This window comes from Conger conger, chromosome 1, assembly GCF_963514075.1.
Source record: "Conger conger chromosome 1, fConCon1.1, whole genome shotgun sequence".
Lineage (NCBI taxonomy): Eukaryota > Metazoa > Chordata > Actinopteri > Anguilliformes > Congridae > Conger > Conger conger.
The window spans coordinates 90,023,851-90,041,833 of record NC_083760.1 but is presented as its reverse complement, the minus strand read 5'-3'; the positions used below and the strand labels follow the sequence as shown (position 1 = coordinate 90,041,833).

Below are 17,983 nucleotides of genomic sequence, written 5' to 3'. Positions count from 1 at the left end.
CCCGTATCGTTATATTTTCCCCGCTCCAGAAGGCAGTGGTTATTACGTCTTAGGAGAGAGACGTCTGAAGAAGAGCAAACAAACAAAAAAATTATGAAAATACAACAAAAAAAAAGTCCACTGAATCACCAAACAGAATGGAGTCAGACAAACAGTGCAGTCCGTAAGCATTAGGACAGTGACATATGTATTGTATTCAGTGCTCCAGACAAAAAAAACGTGCAGACCGTCGGCTTTAATTTGAGGATTTGCACAGTCATATTGGCTGAACCATGTAGAAATTACAGCCCTTTTATGCAATGTCCGTCAACTTCAAAAGGCTCCAGCGTTCACAACGCTCTGCAGGGTCATGGCACTTGAATTACGCACATTGAGCACGTAGTCCTGGATTTGGTGCTGACGTTTGGATACGCCACAGCCTGTCTCGACCCCGCTTTCCTAACGCGTGTTGTTCCAGACCTGCCCAATTAGTGCCGTGTCAGACACCCAACGGACATCAAAGCGGCAGAGATGCTTTCATAGCCGGGGGGGGGAGGAGACCTCTCCCCACCGCGACAGGAACAGAGCGCACTCGAAACGTTAACTTCTGAACTCACAGGCCGCTCTCAGACCACCGCTACGGGGCGGGGGGTCCACAGCACCTCATCACCGGCAGTTTCACTTCAAAAACACTGACAGCACGGGCGGCCTGTAGGGTAGTGGTTAAGGTACATGACTGGGACCCGCAAGGTCAGTGGCTCTAATCCCGGTGTGGCCACAATAAGATCCGCACCGCTGTTGGGCCCTTGAGCAATCGCCTTAGTCCCCTGCTTAGTCTCATCAACTGTACGTCGCTCTGGATAAGCCAATAATGTAATGTCGCCTTGGTACATCCTTAGCCTTACATAATATGGAGTGACCGATTGATTGATTGATTGATTGATTGATTGACTAACTGACTGATTGCACAGCCAGTCCAGTTATTCACCTCATGCTGGTGTACTGTACCTCTTTCATGACAAATTAAACTGAACTCGAATCAATTCATTCTCTCTCTTTTTTCACTCCCCTCCTAATCCCTCCTTGCCTCCCTCTTTAGCCTTCTCTCTATATGTGTGTGTGTGTGTGTGTGTGTGTGTGTGTGTGTGTGCGTGTGTGTGTGAGTAGTTTTGTTTAGCTTTGCAACATTAGACAGCAGCACCCACCATATCTGTTACAATTCTTATATCCTAAACAAACAAACCCACACACGAATGCCTACATACGGACACACAAAACCCACAGACGCAAGTGCACATGAACACACACACACACACACACACAGAAACCTAACATATACAGCTCACACACATACCCAACACAAACACCAGTACACACACTTTTACGGGAGGATACACCTCATTTAATCTCTATCCGTGTCCGTCAGTCTCCAGGGCTGTGATGGCAACAGCAGGGTCACACCCAGCAACCTTTCACAGCCACGCAGATGATATTTCACACGCAGAATAATGGCCAACGTGTTTACATTCACAAACCTTCCAGAAAGAAGCTGCAGTTCTTTTCCCAGTTATCCCCGAGCAACCCCAGGCTTGGCCCAGCCAGTTGAACAGGTGAGCGGATCTCAGGTACAGGCTCCAGGCCTGAATGCGCTTCGTGCTCAGGTATTTAATTATGCCGTGCTTTAAACACGAGCTTAAGCATCCATGTTGTTTAACCCCCAGTCACCTCCACCCTCAGCGCCAGCCTACACCCATCTCCACGCTCGTCTCCAACCAACCTCCAACCAACCTGCACTCAGTCCTCCTCCACCCTCTCCACCCCCGCTCAACCCCAACCCAATTCTACCGCACTCACGCTGCTGCTCCACCTCCACCAGCAACTGACCCAATTTACTCCACCTTCCCACAGTTATAAACGACAATAATTTGTTATTTAGCTGACACTGTTGTCCATTGGGGCTTGAACCACCAACCTCCCGGGTCCCAGTCATGTGCCTTAGCCACTAGGCTACAGGCTGCCCCAGTCATGTACTTTAGCCACTAGGCTACAGGCTGGCCCAGTCATGTACCTTAGCCACTAGGCTACAGGCTGCCCCAGTCATGTACCTTAGCCACTAGGCTACAGGCTGCCCCAGTCATGTACCTTAGCCACTATGCTACAGGCTGCCCCAGTCATGTACCTTAGCCACTAGGCTACAGGCTGCCCCAGTCATGTACCTTAGCCACAAGGCTTACAGGTACCTTAGCCACTAGGCTACAGGCTGCCCCCAGACACAGCTGTCCCATTGATCTACTCCAGACCAAGGCATAGCCAATAGGAAGAGAGGGGGAGGAATCTAATGCACTCAGAGGGGGGTGGAGTCAAATTAGCAAGCGAATGAGTGTGGCCTGGTCAACCACGTTACTGTCTGTGATCCAACATCTCAGCCACCCATCACTTGTACACCATTCTCCTGTTCCCGGAGTTCATCCAATCCGCATGACCAATCAAATGCTGCAGTGGCCTTCACAGACGACTACTCTCGAAAGAAAGACAGTGATGCAGCACATTCCACAGGTTCAGCGACTGAAAAAACGTAATCGCGCGGCGATTCAACTTGAAATTAAAACTGAAACCAAATATCTATTTATTTAATAACAAAAGTTGGTTGACTAAAACTTCTGCTGCCAGCATTGAGGCGCGCCCATTTGCTGATAATCTAGATCATCTAGATTATCGAGATTACATTGAGGGTCTAGATTATGGGCGTGGAGAGAAACACTGTAACTGCCCAGGGCAAACCTGTTCAAGGTCCATGCCATATTAACATATTGCATATCTAAGAATGCTGTCCGCTCCCCCCTACACAAAATATCAAAGGAAACGGTCCTTGTGGGAATTAAAAATCGCACTGATACCCTAATCTGGGCATGCAGGCTCTGGAGTCCCTAAATAGACACCAGAATACCAGGCTATTATGGGGTCTAAGGGCTCAGGATGGCCACTGAACACCATAGGGGTCATGGTTTTTACCCTCATTTTAGGTTTGAATGCCAATCCGCGACGTTCGACTGAAATCATCAGATGAAAAGCACTAATGTCTATCTGGAACTGGTCTGCAAGTAGGAATTCACAACAATCGCAACTGTTGTCAAAAGCAGGAGTACAGTTCCGTCTCTCGAGGTGTTCAACAGCAAAGCCGAATTGCCTCCAAATATTTTCATGCGTGTTCTCATTAGAAAGAGGCCCGTGAGGGGTTCTAGAACTCAATGCCACTTGCGTTCAGCGTTCAGAGTGCTGAACATTTTAACAAGGGCACTCTGCTGGACAAATGTATTTGTGCTTAATCTCAATTTCCCTGGCACACTGGAAAACTAAGGAAAGAAAAGTTGATTTAATCCGGAGAGAGAATGCAGTCGGCCAAGTCAGCACGATGAGTCACGGGCAACGTTGCATTCTCACCACAGCGTTACCGCTCCCGGTGACAACAGCAAGTCTGAGAACAACAGAGAAGAAAACCCCAGCAGAAAGAATGCACAGGAATGAGTGATACACACAAATGTGCACATGCGCACACTCACGCACACACATACGCACGCACACACACGTGTCAGTCACCAGCTTTCCATTTTGTGCCAATTTTTAGGTGTTGGGTATCCTCCAGAAATAAGACAGCTCTCAGACTCTCCTCCTCGCTCGCTCTCTTTATCGCTCTATCACTCTCTCCCTCTCTCTCTATCCATCACCCTGTCACTATCGCTCTCTCTCCCTCTATCCTTCTCTGTCTGGCTCTTCAAAACCCATCAGAGAAAATCCAGCGGAGAAATGCTGACCTTTGACCTGAGGTGGTGGTGGTGGGGGAAGACATGAGTGAGAATTCACCATTATGACATCACCACAATCTAGGAACCCCATAGGGTACACATTCACACAATTACAGTGCAAAATAAATAAACCCTATAAAGCCCTCAATATAGTACTTCAGCAGGTAAACACCAGCTCAGTGCCTGCACAATATTGGTAGGGATGACATGATATTACAGCCAATTAGCAGGGGTTACTTATCTAGAAATACTTGCACAGCTTTTACAACTTTACACAGTGTCCATTACTGAAGCAATGTAGGACAACCCCCGTGTTTAAGTGTACCATAGACCTGGCTTCAAATAGTATTCCCTTGAGCAAGGTCCTTAACCCCACATTACTTCAGTGGGGATTGAGTAAAAGTGTTAGCTAAATAACAAATTATGAATTCTATTATTATTACCTCACTCTCTCCCTATGCCGCAGGGCAAGAAAACCAGAGCAGGAGACACCCATCTGCTTTCAGACCCAATCAGTCTGTACACACACACACACACACACACACACACACACACCCCCACACACACACACACACACACACACAGAGTCAGGACTGACTGACTGACAGACACACACACACATACATACACGCACGCACGCACTCAGGACTGACTGACTTACTGACACACACACACACACACACACACACACACACACACAAACACACAGAGTCAGGACTGACTGACTGACTGACTGACTGACAGACACACACACACACACATACACGCAAGCACGCACGCACTCAGGACTGACTGACTGACTGACTGACTGACTGACACACGCACACACACACACACACACACACAGTCAGGACTGACTGACTGACTGACACACACACACACACACACACACACACACACACACACCAACTGAGCAAGGACCCAGCATTCCTACCCTATCTGCCACAGGTCACTTGATTTAATCTGACACACACTCAAAGAAAGTGGAGAGACGTCAGAGAGGTCAAACCTGGAAGCTAAACTGGCCAATGCTGAACTCTGCATCTGTAGCCATCAGTGCTGTTTTTACAATGGGCCCCGATGGGACAGAGTTTCTTATGCTGAGCTGTTGATCTCTGCTTTCGGAGTCCTTATTGGGTTAGCACGAGCCGTTGGATAGCCAAGATGGTTAGGTATGAAATTGAAGGTTTATTTGGTCAAAATATAGCGCAGCAAAGTTAACGCAGCAAAAGAAAATTTCTTGCAAGTTGTTCACAGGCTGGATCAATTTCTAGATTTCATGCAAACTTCTGGAATAATTCATTAACACTGTCTGATATTTTGGCAACATTTTTGTCATAAGCACAGAAATGACAACTGAAGACTCTTTTTGTGTTCCTCGATGAAACCTTTTACTCTGATCTAATCTAGGAGTTAACCAGTGTTGGTGCATACAGCCAATTAGCTCAATTAGCCAGGGTAACTAATTGGAAACTAAAACCTGCACACACAGACACAGACCCCTGCTTTAGGGAGTGAGATTACAAATACCTGATTAGAATGTTCTTAACTCAACATTCTAAAGGTGATGTAGTAACAATAATCACTGGTAATTGGAAGCAGCAGATTTGTAGAACACTGACAAAATTTAAATTGAATTGAAAACAAGTTAACTTCTTCTGTAGCTGCTCCCTCCAGTGGATAAGAGGGGAACTCCGCGCCTCGTGACATCACCAACTCAATCTGCAGTGACAGGGCGGAGCTGCTCTCGTGGGTGCCTGAAGCCACAGGGCTGCTGCCACACACACACAGACACACACACACACAGACACACACACACACAGTAAAAGCACTCATTGTACTTGGGACTGATTGAGGTTATGGGAAACCGTGAGAAAGCCGAGGAAAGCCCAGAATCCGCGCGCACACACACAGTCCTCACGTAAACAGCACACCCTGTGTCCTACATGCGATCTGCACACACACACACACACACACACACACACACACACAGGCAGGCAGGCACGCAGACACACACACCCTGCACACACGCACGTGCACACACACACGCAGACACATGCAAACACGCAAACACACACACACACAGTCCTCATGTAAACAGCACACCCTGTGTCCTACATGTGATCAGCGCATGCGTGCGCGCACACACACACACACACACACACGCACACACACACACACATGCAAACACGCGAACACACGCACAGTCCTCACGTAAACGGCACACCTTGTGTCCTACATGTAGTCCACCTGTACACACTCACAGAGAGGCTAGTGGTCTCCAGATCCAGCTACACACAGTCAGACCCATCTCTCCTGAATGAGAACATGCCTGGGCTTGATGCCTAAACCCAACACACCAGAACAACCTCGAGCAGGGCCATGTTCAGCCCCAACAAAACGCAGCAAAACTGATTCAGGCTCCACCCCCGACAAATAGGGGCAAACATGGAGACATACCCCTGTCATGTGATCTACAGTCTGGAGACACCCCTATCATGTGATCTAAAGCCTGGAGACACACCCCTGTCATGTGATCTACCGCCTGGAAACATTCCCGTCATGTGATCAACAGCCTGGAGACACCCCCATCATGTGATCTACAGTCCGTAGACACACCCCTATCATGTGATCAACAGCCTGGAGACACAGCCCTATCATGTGATCAACAGCCTGGAGACACCCCCATCATGTGATTAACCGCCTGGAGACACCTCCCTGTCATGTGATCTACATTCTGGAGACACACCCCTGTCATGTGATCAAGAGCCAGGAGAAACAGCCCTGTCATGTGATCAACAGTCCTTAGACACACTCATGTCATGTGATCTACAGTCTGGAGACACCCCTGTCATGTGATCTACAGTCTGGAGACACCCCTGTCATGTGATCAACAGTCAGGAGACACACCCCTGTCATGTGATCAACATTCTGGAGACACCCCTGTCATGTGATCAAGAGCCAGGAGAAACAGCCCTGTCATGTGATCAACAGTCCTTAGACACACTCCTGTCATGTGATCTACAGTCTGGAGACACCCCTGTCATGTGATCTACAGTCTGGAGACACCCCTGTCATGTGATCTACAGTCTGGAGACACCCCTGTCATGTGATCTACAGTCTGGAGACACCCCTGTCATGTGATCTACATTCTGGAGATACCCCTGTCATGTGATCAAGAGCCAGGAGAAACAGCCCTGTCATGTGATCAACAGTCCTTAGACACACCCCTGTCATGTGATCTACAGTCTGGAGACACACCCCTGTCATGTGATCTACATTCTGGAGACACACTCCTGTCATGTGGTCTATAGCTTGGAGCCACACCCCTGTATCTATACTGTATTTGCATAGCTTACTGAATGGCCTGTGAATGATGTTCATGGCTGTACAACTGTTTCTTTGTTCCAATGGCCTTGACTTTTTTTCCGTATGTCGCTTTGGATACAAGCGTCTCCTAAATACAATGTAATGTAAGGTAATGGATATAGACTGAAGTATTTCAGGTTAGGCAGCACAGATGGTGCAGTGGGTAGCACTGCCGCCTCACAGCAAGGAGGTCCTGGGTTGGAATCCCGGGCTTCTGTGTGGAGTTTGCATGTCCTCCCCGTGTCTGCGTGGGTTTCCTCCGGGTACTCCGGTTTCCTCTCACAGTCCAAAAACATGCAGGTTAGGCTGATTGGAGAGTCTAAATTGCCCATAGGTATGAGTGTGAGAGTGAATGGTGTGTGTGCCCTGCGATGGACTGGTGACCTGTCCAGGGTGTATTCCTGCCTTTCGCCCAATGTATGCAGGGATAGGCTCCAGCCCCCCCGCGACCCGGTTCAGGATAAGCAGGTTCAGATAATGGATGGATGGACGGATATTTCAGGTTAAGCACCTTTCACCCTCAAGTGTACAATGGCAGTATCCTACCAGGCAGTCAGCCCTGCTCCCTGCCCTCTCCCCCACACTGCTGCTCTCAGCATGGAACTTCCCCAGATGCCTTCCAACCACGGGCGTGTTCTCATGGGCCTGTTCTCACCGGTACCGGGGGGGGGTGTGTGTGATTTGGGGATGACTGACAGGCAGCCTGGGGCACTCCGGGTCCAGCCTGGGCCCCGTGCAGAAATGGAAGACCGGGCGGAGAAGACGGATGCCCATCCTGACCCTCCGTGGAGGAAGCGGCAGCAGGCTTTCCGTATTTCGGGAATACCGCCTCCAAAATAAGTTCTGCGGTCTGATTCCGGCACGGGCAGCGCTCTCTCGCACACAGGCGGACGTTCAGCCGTCTGTCCGCCGTCTGTCCGCAGAGCAGGTCGGACGACAGAACGGAGCGATCAGCCGCGCTCTGACCACACTCAGAGACGGCCGCAGCCTCGGAGGCCCACGCCGTTTTCCCAGAAACACCGACCCTGACACACACAACCATCTCTCCCTGTTATTCACCTCCAGCGATATTTCACGACAGCTTAATATTCCGCTGATTTGGAGGGCGAGGTTGCCGCAGGTAAAAAAAAAAAAGAAAAAAAAGATAATTAATCTTCCACTGATGACAGAATCAGGTTCAGGAAGCACCAAACTGCAGAATAAACACCAACGAAAGGAGAACAGGGCAGAAGAACAGGGTGAGTGGGCAGGAGAACATGGTGGAGGGCAGGAGAACAGGGTGATGGGGCAGGAGAACAGAGACCACAAGGGACGTTACATTTCCGAGAAAGCCCCATAACAGGCTGGACCAGTGAAACCAGTGAGACCAGGGCTAAAAACACACACACACTGCAGTTTCTCTTTCGACGCTGGTACAGAACAATCAGATCATTTTCTACAAAATCCGACACACGTATCGGATGCCTGGTATCAGCCCTGGGTCCGTTCCGGGCCCAGTGAGAAGGACGTTCTTTAAGTCGCACACACAACATGCGGAAAGGAGCGTTGGATGGCTGTGGGTCGAGGGGCCAGAGGGAAGGAGAGGCTATTCTGGAACGTCTCCTAAAAAAAAAAACATGGCAGAGCCGACTCCATTAAACCCAGGTGTCCTCGGTGCAGCCTTGCCTCCTGCGGAAACGCAGGACCAGGGTTTAAACCAGGAGTCACACAAAAGGGCGGGGCGCAGGAACGAGGCGTCTGAGTCACGAGTTGGCCAATGTCATATCCACTGTACCAGCCGAGCAGGAAGCGTTACCGGTTCGCCGTGGTTAGCGCTGTATTTATTGGTGCTATTGATGTGTCATCATTCCACGCGAACGAACGCTCTCAGTTAATATGCACCACGCGTTCTCTTTTAAACGATGTTGAACACTCGACGCCCAGCAGCGGTCATTGCGGATTGAAACGTTTTCGTTTTCTTTGTTTCCGTTTTGCCTGTATGAACTTTTCTCGCCATTTTAACCCTTTTAACCTTGTCAAGCAACCTTGGCCTCAGGAAAGGCGCTATATAAATAAAAAGTATAATTATAATTATTATTATTATTATTATTATTATTATTATTATTGAATACAGGTGTATGTGCGTGTCATAGCGCATTTGATGTGCGTGCCCTCGGCGGTGTTCATTTAAAAGGCCAAACTATTTGCTTCTTCTGCTTGTGTTTTTGTTCCGCGCCTGCCGAAGTTTTAGGGAAATGTGACTGCGTTCATTTTTCGATTGTGTCCTGGTGGTCGTCCTACACAGTGTCCACCAGTGCCAGTCAGTCTCCCAATGACAGCTTTTTCTGTTAGCATTGTTTGCTTCAGTCTGTTTTTAACGAGGTGCACTGATTGCACTTCTTCCAACAGAAACATTAATGAGACCCGGCGCGGCGCTGATCTCAGATCTGCGTGTTCCCCGCCTCTGACTGAACACGTTAGAGAGGCGCCCAGTTAACGTGTCCTGTCACGCCCATGAGTCACAGCCTTGTGCCCTTCATCATTCTGGAGCAGATTAAAAATTATATCATGAGAAAAGAGATCACCCTGTCTGTGCGTATTGTTCAGGCTGAACTTCAACTCGGAACTTCGACCGTGCGCAAAATCGTCATGCATTATCCACTATAGCCTATGTTTAAAACATTTCTGGAAATATACCACCTAATTTTCAAACGCAGTTTGCAAACTATTAAGTTGTGCACTTGTGGCGACGTTTTTGCGTCACGTGATGCCAAAAGAATAGCCTAATGCCTGTATCATTACCCTGCCTAAGGCAATACGCCAAAACGGTTTAATATTTTCTTCCTCATCTCTATTCAAAACAAAGCGGACAGCAGATCTTTTATTAAAGCAGTAACCGAAGCTCTTTTGATCTACGCAAGTCCTTTCATCCCATCGCCTTTAAAAAAGCGCGCAATCCACCTCTCTGAACAAGTATTTTTCCCTTTCACAAATCCGCAGCACTGAAATGTGCGAAGAGGCAGGTCTCTTGGTTGGACAAAAATAAATAAAAAAAAATCCGACGGAAACAAGAGGGATACCTGGATCTTCAGTCTAAGATTTCGCGTTGTTTAGACGCCCACCCACGTCACAGTAAAGCTACAGCCCATTCAGAAAAGCAGAAACATGTGCGGAACAGCCCAGTGCCTGGCGTGAAGTCAACAGGCGGCATCGCATAGCTCGGCGTCTGACAGAACCAGTCAGGTCATGTCCCGACAAACGCACATTATTATACCATATATGCGAACATGAAAGAAGGCTGCTTGTCAGTGACACACACACACACACACAATGTGAATCCTGCGACGGGCTTCGTTCTTTGCGTGCTTTAACTACGCGGCTGTTGCATCGTGCCTTTGGTTTGCGGTCATTTTGAACATTTAACATTTCCTGAGAAACACAAAAATCTCACTGATCAACAGACGCTTATAGAAACCTGTAGGGTACTAAAAATCAACACGTCTGATTTTTCAACGGAAACCGGTGTTTAAACACGGCCTATAAGGCGCGTGTCTGGGCAGAAGCGGCAGGTACGGCTCATTAAAGTTAAATCAGCCGCTGTGGTGGTTAGCATTTGTACGCGCACACGGCAGGAACAGTTAATCTGCTCAGATTATTCCCAACGCAAAACAGGGGAAATCGAATTTGCCTGCACCGCACCCAAGGTTGCGCGCACCCCCGCCCCGTCCCGCGCGCGGCTGATTGGACGCCGCAGCAGAGCATGCCCGAGCACAGGTGTGGCGGGGCGTTTGTTTGCCCAGGTAGCTCGCAACAGAGACACCGTTGCCGTGGATATGGCAAGGGGGCGTGGCTAGACTGTACCAAGGAGGTACAGAGGGCGCATTTTGATGCCAGTTTGTCTCAGAGAGAGAGAGAGAGAGAGAGAGAGAGTGTGTGTGTGTGAGAGAGAGAGAGAGAGAGTGCATGCAAAAGAATGAGTGTGTGAGTTGTGGGTATTTGACCCAAGTCAACAAGCTTGAGTGTACACGCATGCACGCACGCACGCACGCACGCACGCACGCACGCACGCACACACGCACACACACACACCCTCTGACACAACACTGTGTGACTCAGGTGAGAGATCACTGCTGACACAGGCGACCAGGGTGGAAACTCGCACACCTCCATCTTGACCCAGTCCTGACCCCACCACTCCTCAAAGCGCTCTGTAAACCTCGGAGTCCCTCCCTCCCAGCGACACATACCTCATGGTATCCCACAATCCCTCTCTCACTGCAACGCATACCTCACCCATATCCCACAATCCCTCTCTCACTGCAACGCATACCTCACCCATATCCCACAATCCCTCTCTCCCTGCAGCTCATACCTCACCCATATCCCACAATCCCTCTCTCCCTGCAGCTCATACCTCACCCATATCCCACAATCCCTCTCTCCCTGCAGCTCATACCTCACCCATATCCCACAATCCCTCTCTCCCTGCAGCTCATACCTCACCCATATCCCACAATCCCTCTCTCCCTGCAGCTCATACCTCACCCATATCCCACAATCCCTCTCTCCCTGCGACGCATACCTCACCCATATCCCACAATCCCTCTCTCCCTGCAGCTCATACCTCACCCATATCCCACAATCCCTCTCGCAAAAAAGGGGGGTTTTCACTGGGCTTCCACAGAAACTAACACCCTGTGCTCACACCTGTGACTTCCGTTTGCCTTCATCTCGTTACGGAGATGCCTTCATCTCGTCCCGTTGTCACAGTTTTATAAGATAAATAAAGAAAGAAAGGCTGTCACATTTCAAGGTCTTTTCTACACGGGTCTGTGTATCACCGCCTCCAACCGCGACCTTGAGAAACGACGGCGGGCTGGGCGAACTCTCGCACAGCCTTCGAGGACAGAGTCCACAGAGTCCACAGAGTCAACAGGGCATTTCCGAAGGTTCCCTGTTACTTCCGTGACAGAAAGGAACCCGGCAGGCTTCAGAGGAACCGACCATCCGGAGGGTCAGTGCAAGCGGTGGGTCAAATGCGTAACGCTTTCGGATTTCAAATCATTATCCGTGCTCTATCGATCTTCCCTGGCGCAAGTGAACCAACCGTGAGGGTGGGGTCTGCAACATCTCGAGAGCATTTCATGGTTTCCAGCGCTAGCGTCTGCAGGGTTGTGCCTGCAGCAGACGGGCTGGTACTCGGCTGCCATCGCAGCTCAGTGGGGACTCATTTGACTATGAAATCAGAGCAGAAATCCAGGGCCGCCGGCTCTGAAGATTTCCTGCTTCGAACAACGGATCCAAGTTTCCACACAGCACTCGCAGGGCGTGTCTATACAGCGGCTGGCCACTGTCCGAGGCAAGGAATTAACACCTTCTATGCAAAACAGCAGAAATGTTCTTACATTTCCTTACCAGCTAAATTTAGGATATAAATATCGTCCCGTGACTAAGCTTCTCCCGGGCAAGAGGACCCGATCTGGACAATGTGTTACTCAGCAGCAGCCTAAAATAGAGAAGAGGAAGCGGTGGAGAGAAAGAGGGGGAGGATTGTAGTCTAATCAACTGCACGTCGCTCTGGATAAGAACGTCTGGCAAATGCCAATAATGTAGTGTAATGTTTGCTAATACATAAACATCACGTCCTAGATAAGTTAGTTGTTAACAAATGCATTAACGAGTGAAGCTACTTTTATTCTTAATTAATGGATTTGTATTCCATCATTAATTCATGTTCACAACTACATTAATTAATGCAAATTCATTAACCTTATAGTAAAGTGTGCCCGTATAGTGTGCGCCCGTGTGTGTGTGTGAATGCTCATAGAAAAGAAATGCTCATAGAAAACTTAAACGAATCAGAAAAAAAGTAGCCATATGCCACAACCAATAGCACATGGGGTGGGGGGTGGGGAGAGGTCAAAGTTCAGGAGGTGAGTCACCCACAGGGCAAACAGAAATCCGTTACATAAACACACCAAAGTCATATGACCTGGACCAGGGACGGCAACTCCGGTCCCGGAGGGCCGGTGCGTATGCAAGGTTCTCACTGCCACCAGTTACCCGGACTCAATCAGCATCATGACCGATTCACTCGTAAATTAGACCGCAGTAAAATGCTACAAGACAAGAGCATTTATCAGCTGCTGTTTATATCACGAAATGTGGCTATAAAATGTCAGATAATGTAAATGATTGGGCTCATTAAATAATTAAGAGCGGAAGCTGGTCTGAAAGCAGATACCTGAGCTCAACACCAGGCCCACATCACACTGCCCGATACGACAGAGAGGCCGTCATACAGCACCAGTCAAAAGTTTGGACACACCTTCCCATTCAGTGGTTTTTCTTTATTTTTACATTGTAGATTAATACCGAAGACATCAAAACTATGAAAAGAACACATACGGAATTAAGTGGTAAACAAAAAAAGTGTTAAACAAACCAGAATACGTTTTATATTTTAGGTTCTTGTAGCCACATTTTGCTTTGATGACAGCTTGGCATTCTCTCAAAATTGAATGAGAAGGTGTGTCCAAACTTTTGACTGGTGCTGTATATACACACCACTGTGCCTGTACACACCACTGTGACACATATAATGGGGCTTTTACCTGCTGAGAAACTTTCTTTTGGTTCCCTCACAACTGGCAGAATATTTTATCTCCAGCTATGACAAGAAGGGAGAAAAAAAAAAAAAAAAGTAACTGGAAACAAAAAAAAAAAAAAAAAAGAGAAGTGTTTCTTTATTACCAAACCTCTGTTCCGCGAGCCTGGGGATATAGCCCAGTGGTTCCTAAATGTGGTTCCTACACGTTCTGAAGCCACAGAAAGTAAAACGCATCACTACACCAACTCAGACTAAAACCTTATGAGAGGGACAAGCGGCCAGTATACAGCACACGTGTGATATGGGCTGCACCCATGTCTTGTGTGGTTCATACCTTTTGTGTCACTTTGAATACAAACCAAACCCTCAGCGTATTAATTTCATCCGTCTAACCATCAAATATACTACAGAGCAGCAGCCAGTGGGGTGTGGCTATCACACAGGCGAATGACTGGAACCTGGAGGGTTAGCGGTTCGAGCCACAATCTAGCCACAATAAGATCCGCACAGCTGTTGGGCCCTTGAGCAAGGCCCTTAACCCCGCATTACTCCAGGGGGGATTGTCCCTTGCTTAGTCTAATCAACTGTAAGCCGTTTTGGATAAAAGCATCGGCCAAAATAACACAGACGGAGTCACTCTCACATACTGCATGGGCAACAAGGCAAAAGAGCTGACAAACAAACACAGAAAAACACAGAAAAACACAGAAAAAAAGTCTTTCCGACCCTTACCACAAGCCTTTAACAGTAAAACAAACTCTAACTTTAACCGTCATTAAAAGTATTTTAACCTTTAACTCACATTCAAAATACATGCGGTCCCCAACCCACATACGTATATGGCGGTGGGCTGGCAGTCTTGCCTTCAATAAGAGTAGTTTGTGTGTGCTTTATTCGAGGATGGCAGGAGATTCAAAGGGCACGCGCTGCTTGTGAACGAAGCGCACGTCATTCCTGAACACAGAGATAGGCACTCGCATCTGGGACCTGATTAGCTGCAGACGTGTGCCTCACGGCAGGGCCTTCGAGGGCAATTAAACCAGAATGGAGGACCGGGGGGGAGGGGGGGTTTATATCACGAAGCAGGATTACGGAGTTGGCTGGGTAAATTCACCGAGTAAAACCGTGGAACAGCTTTTTTTTTTTTTTTTACATCAACCCAATCTGTCTGAATAAAGGCGGGAGGGGAGGGGGGGGTAAGAAATGAGGGTGGACCGTCTGCTCCTCTTCTAAATGAATAAGAACTACAAAATGAAACACAGACGGAGACTCACTCCGGGTCGGAATGAAACGTACTCCCGGCGGTTTTTTCGGGAGCGTTAGCGGAGTTCTGCTGACAGCTACAAGATGGCCGCCTTCGTAAACACAGGGCCGGCCCTCTTATCAGGGACAGGGCCGGGCCCTCTTATCAGGGACAGGGCCGGCCCTCTTCCACACGGACGCTGTCGTGCAGCTTTGGACACGAAGCGGTTTCCCACACGGGAAAAAAAAAAAAAAAAAAGCCCACAGTCTTCCCCCGGAGGAAGTCTGGCACTGATTTCACAAAGCGAGGCCTGCATCCAATCAGCATCTGCGCTTAAGTCGGACTCGTAACTAAATACAAACATTACATGTTTTCCCTCGGCATACTCAGACTGCGCAGTCGGTTTCAGTTCGTTTCAGAGCGCCCTCAAAATGTGCTTGCGAAGAGGAATAAAATCCTGTTCTTGCTTTAAGGTTGGATTTTAGATTACAAGTACGGATAAATGGGGATTTGACCTTGGCTTCCACATGGGCATCTGGCCATCTTGGTGACATGGATGTGTTGACCTTTAATCCTGAAGAGTTTTTTTTTTTTTTTTTTTTACTTTATTTTTCCAAAATTCTAAGTCAGAGTTCTAGAACACCGTTGCTATCAGTTACCAGTAAAGTGGTAAATGATTGGCATGTATATCGCGCCTTTATCCAAAGCGCTGTACAATTGAAGCTTCTCATTCACCCGTTCATACACACACTCACACTCGCACACCAACAGCAATTGGCTGCCATGCCAAGCACCGACCAGCTCGTCAGGAGCATTTAGAGGTCAGGTGTCTTGCTCAGGGACACTTCAGCACACCCAGGGCAGGATCGAACCGGCAACCCTCCGACTGCCAGACGACCGCTCCCACCACCTGAGCCGCTGATTGAGACATCCGCACGAGAATGTTCAGAACGGTAACAGGATATAGCGCTTGGCAGCATTAAAACCCATGCTTCTATCTGTATAATCAGTTTTAAGATGCCATTGCTTTAGCGACGACAAAGCCTAATTTCGTAACATGTGGGCGGTAAAACGAGCATCGGGGGGGGGTTAAAGTTTACTCAAACCCCTCACCATAAGGCTGGAATAACACTGTCACGCACACGACATAATGTTGGCATAAACGATGGTATCAGTTGACGTCGAATGATATAAAACGGTCGTATTTTCGAATCGGTAAACGGTACGATACCACAGTGTCATATAACTGCACATAAGCCGGCATCATGGCATATGCCATCCTGTGACAGCGGTTACGTCGTGCGTATGACAGTGCTACGTCAGCCTGGTGCCGGGGGGGTTGACACGACGCTCAGCCGAACGTCGTAACCGAACGAGCCGCGACCGCTACCTTTGGCGATGTCGTGTCCGTGCTGGTGGCTGTGTTTCCCTGCCCGGCCGTCCGCCGACAGTCCCGCCATTCCGTTGGTGCTCCCGCCCGCCGCCCTCTTCTTCTTCCGGCGCGCTTTGAGCCAGCGGAAGGCGCGGCCCAGCGACCCGCCCCGGTGCTTCCGGCCCTTCACGCCGTGCCTCTCCCGAGCCAGGATCTCCGCGATGTCCTGGGGAACCAGGTCCCCCATGGAGCGGTGCAGGGACATCGTGGGAAAACTGGACCTGCTCGCGCCCCCCCCTTAGAACCCTAACCCTGCAGGGACACACCCAGGAGGGTTAGGGAGAGGGAGAGGGAGGGGGAGAGGGAGAGGGGGAGAGGGAGAGGGAGAGGGATTTATTATTGTTACCCGTACACTTAAAACACAAAGATGACATTAACAACATAGGCATTTTGGGGGCAGTCTGTAGCATATTCACTGAGGTACATGACTGGGACCTGGAAGGAGATCGGTGCATGCAACACCCCACCCCACATTCAGATCACTCCGCCTCGCCCGAACACCAACATCCAAGATAATGTTTGCGTGTAACTACGCCTGAATCAATCCCCATTCTGTAGTGCCATCTGAAGTACAGGAACTTATCTGAGCTTTAATCAAGTGCATGCTCTCAAGAGGCTAGAGTCATCATATGTTAACATACAAACGTAAACACACACACACACACACACACACACACACACAATCACAGAAGCACACACACATGCATATTTACACCCATGCACTCACATTCAGACACACACAGGCAGAGGCACAAACACACAAAGAGCATTTCTGCCACTCTTGCAGTGGTAAAACTGCAGGTGAGAACCTGATTGGCTGGTCTCTGGCGCATGATTGGCTGTCCCGGGTTCGAGCAGTGAACCCACACCTGCAGCCCCCAGGTACAGCAGTGCACACAGAAACCTGATACCACTCCTTACTGACTCACTCATGTGGGAGGGAGATATACAATGTGTGTGTGTGTGTGTGTGTGTGTGAGAGAGACAGAGTGGGGGAGAGTGTGTGTGTGTGTGTGTGTGTGTGTGTGTGTGTGTGTGTGTGTGTGTGTGTGTGTGAGAGACAGAGTGGGGGGGAGTGTGTGTGTGTGTGTGTGTGTGTGTGTGTGTGTGTGTGTGTGTGTGTGTGTGTGTGTGTGAAAGTGTGCATGACTGTGTGGGTGTGCATGAATGTGAGTGCATGTGGGAGACTGATTGGGTATGCACGTGTGTGTGTGTGTGTGTGCATTCGCATGTGCCTATGCAAATGCGTGTGTGTGTGTGTGTGTGTGTGTGTGTGTGTGTGTGTGTGTGTGTGCATGCCGGTAAGGGTGCGTGTGTGTGCGCGCACAAGTGTGTGTGTCTTTCTGCATGCTTACGTGACATGAGTGCTTGTGTGTGAGTGAGTGCATGTATGTGTACGTGCATGTGTGCATAATACAAAACTACAAATCAGGAAACCTCATGAAACATTATGGCCATTCTTCTGAGTCAAGAAGTGAATTCCCATTGGCTCCTGAAATGGACTGACCTGAGCTGACCTGACCAGAGGGCTGACGGTTATGTCTGAAAGACTACGGAGCAGGGCGGCG

The 17,983-nt window shown here is 49.0% G+C and overlaps 1 protein-coding gene across 2 annotated transcripts in view; it reads right to left on the bottom strand.

Annotated features, from left to right (window-relative positions):
- Nucleotides 1–17,983, bottom strand: part of si:dkey-157l19.2 (uncharacterized protein KIAA1522) — a 48,851-nt gene that overhangs the window by 17,709 nt on the left and 13,159 nt on the right. For both annotated transcript variants that reach the window (XM_061218854.1, XM_061218863.1), the window contains exon 2: nt 16,374–16,667. In XM_061218854.1, coding sequence (XP_061074838.1) covers nt 16,374–16,620 — 247 coding nt within the window. In that variant the 5' untranslated portion in view covers nt 16,621–16,667. The remainder of the gene's footprint in view (nt 1–16,373; nt 16,668–17,983) is intronic.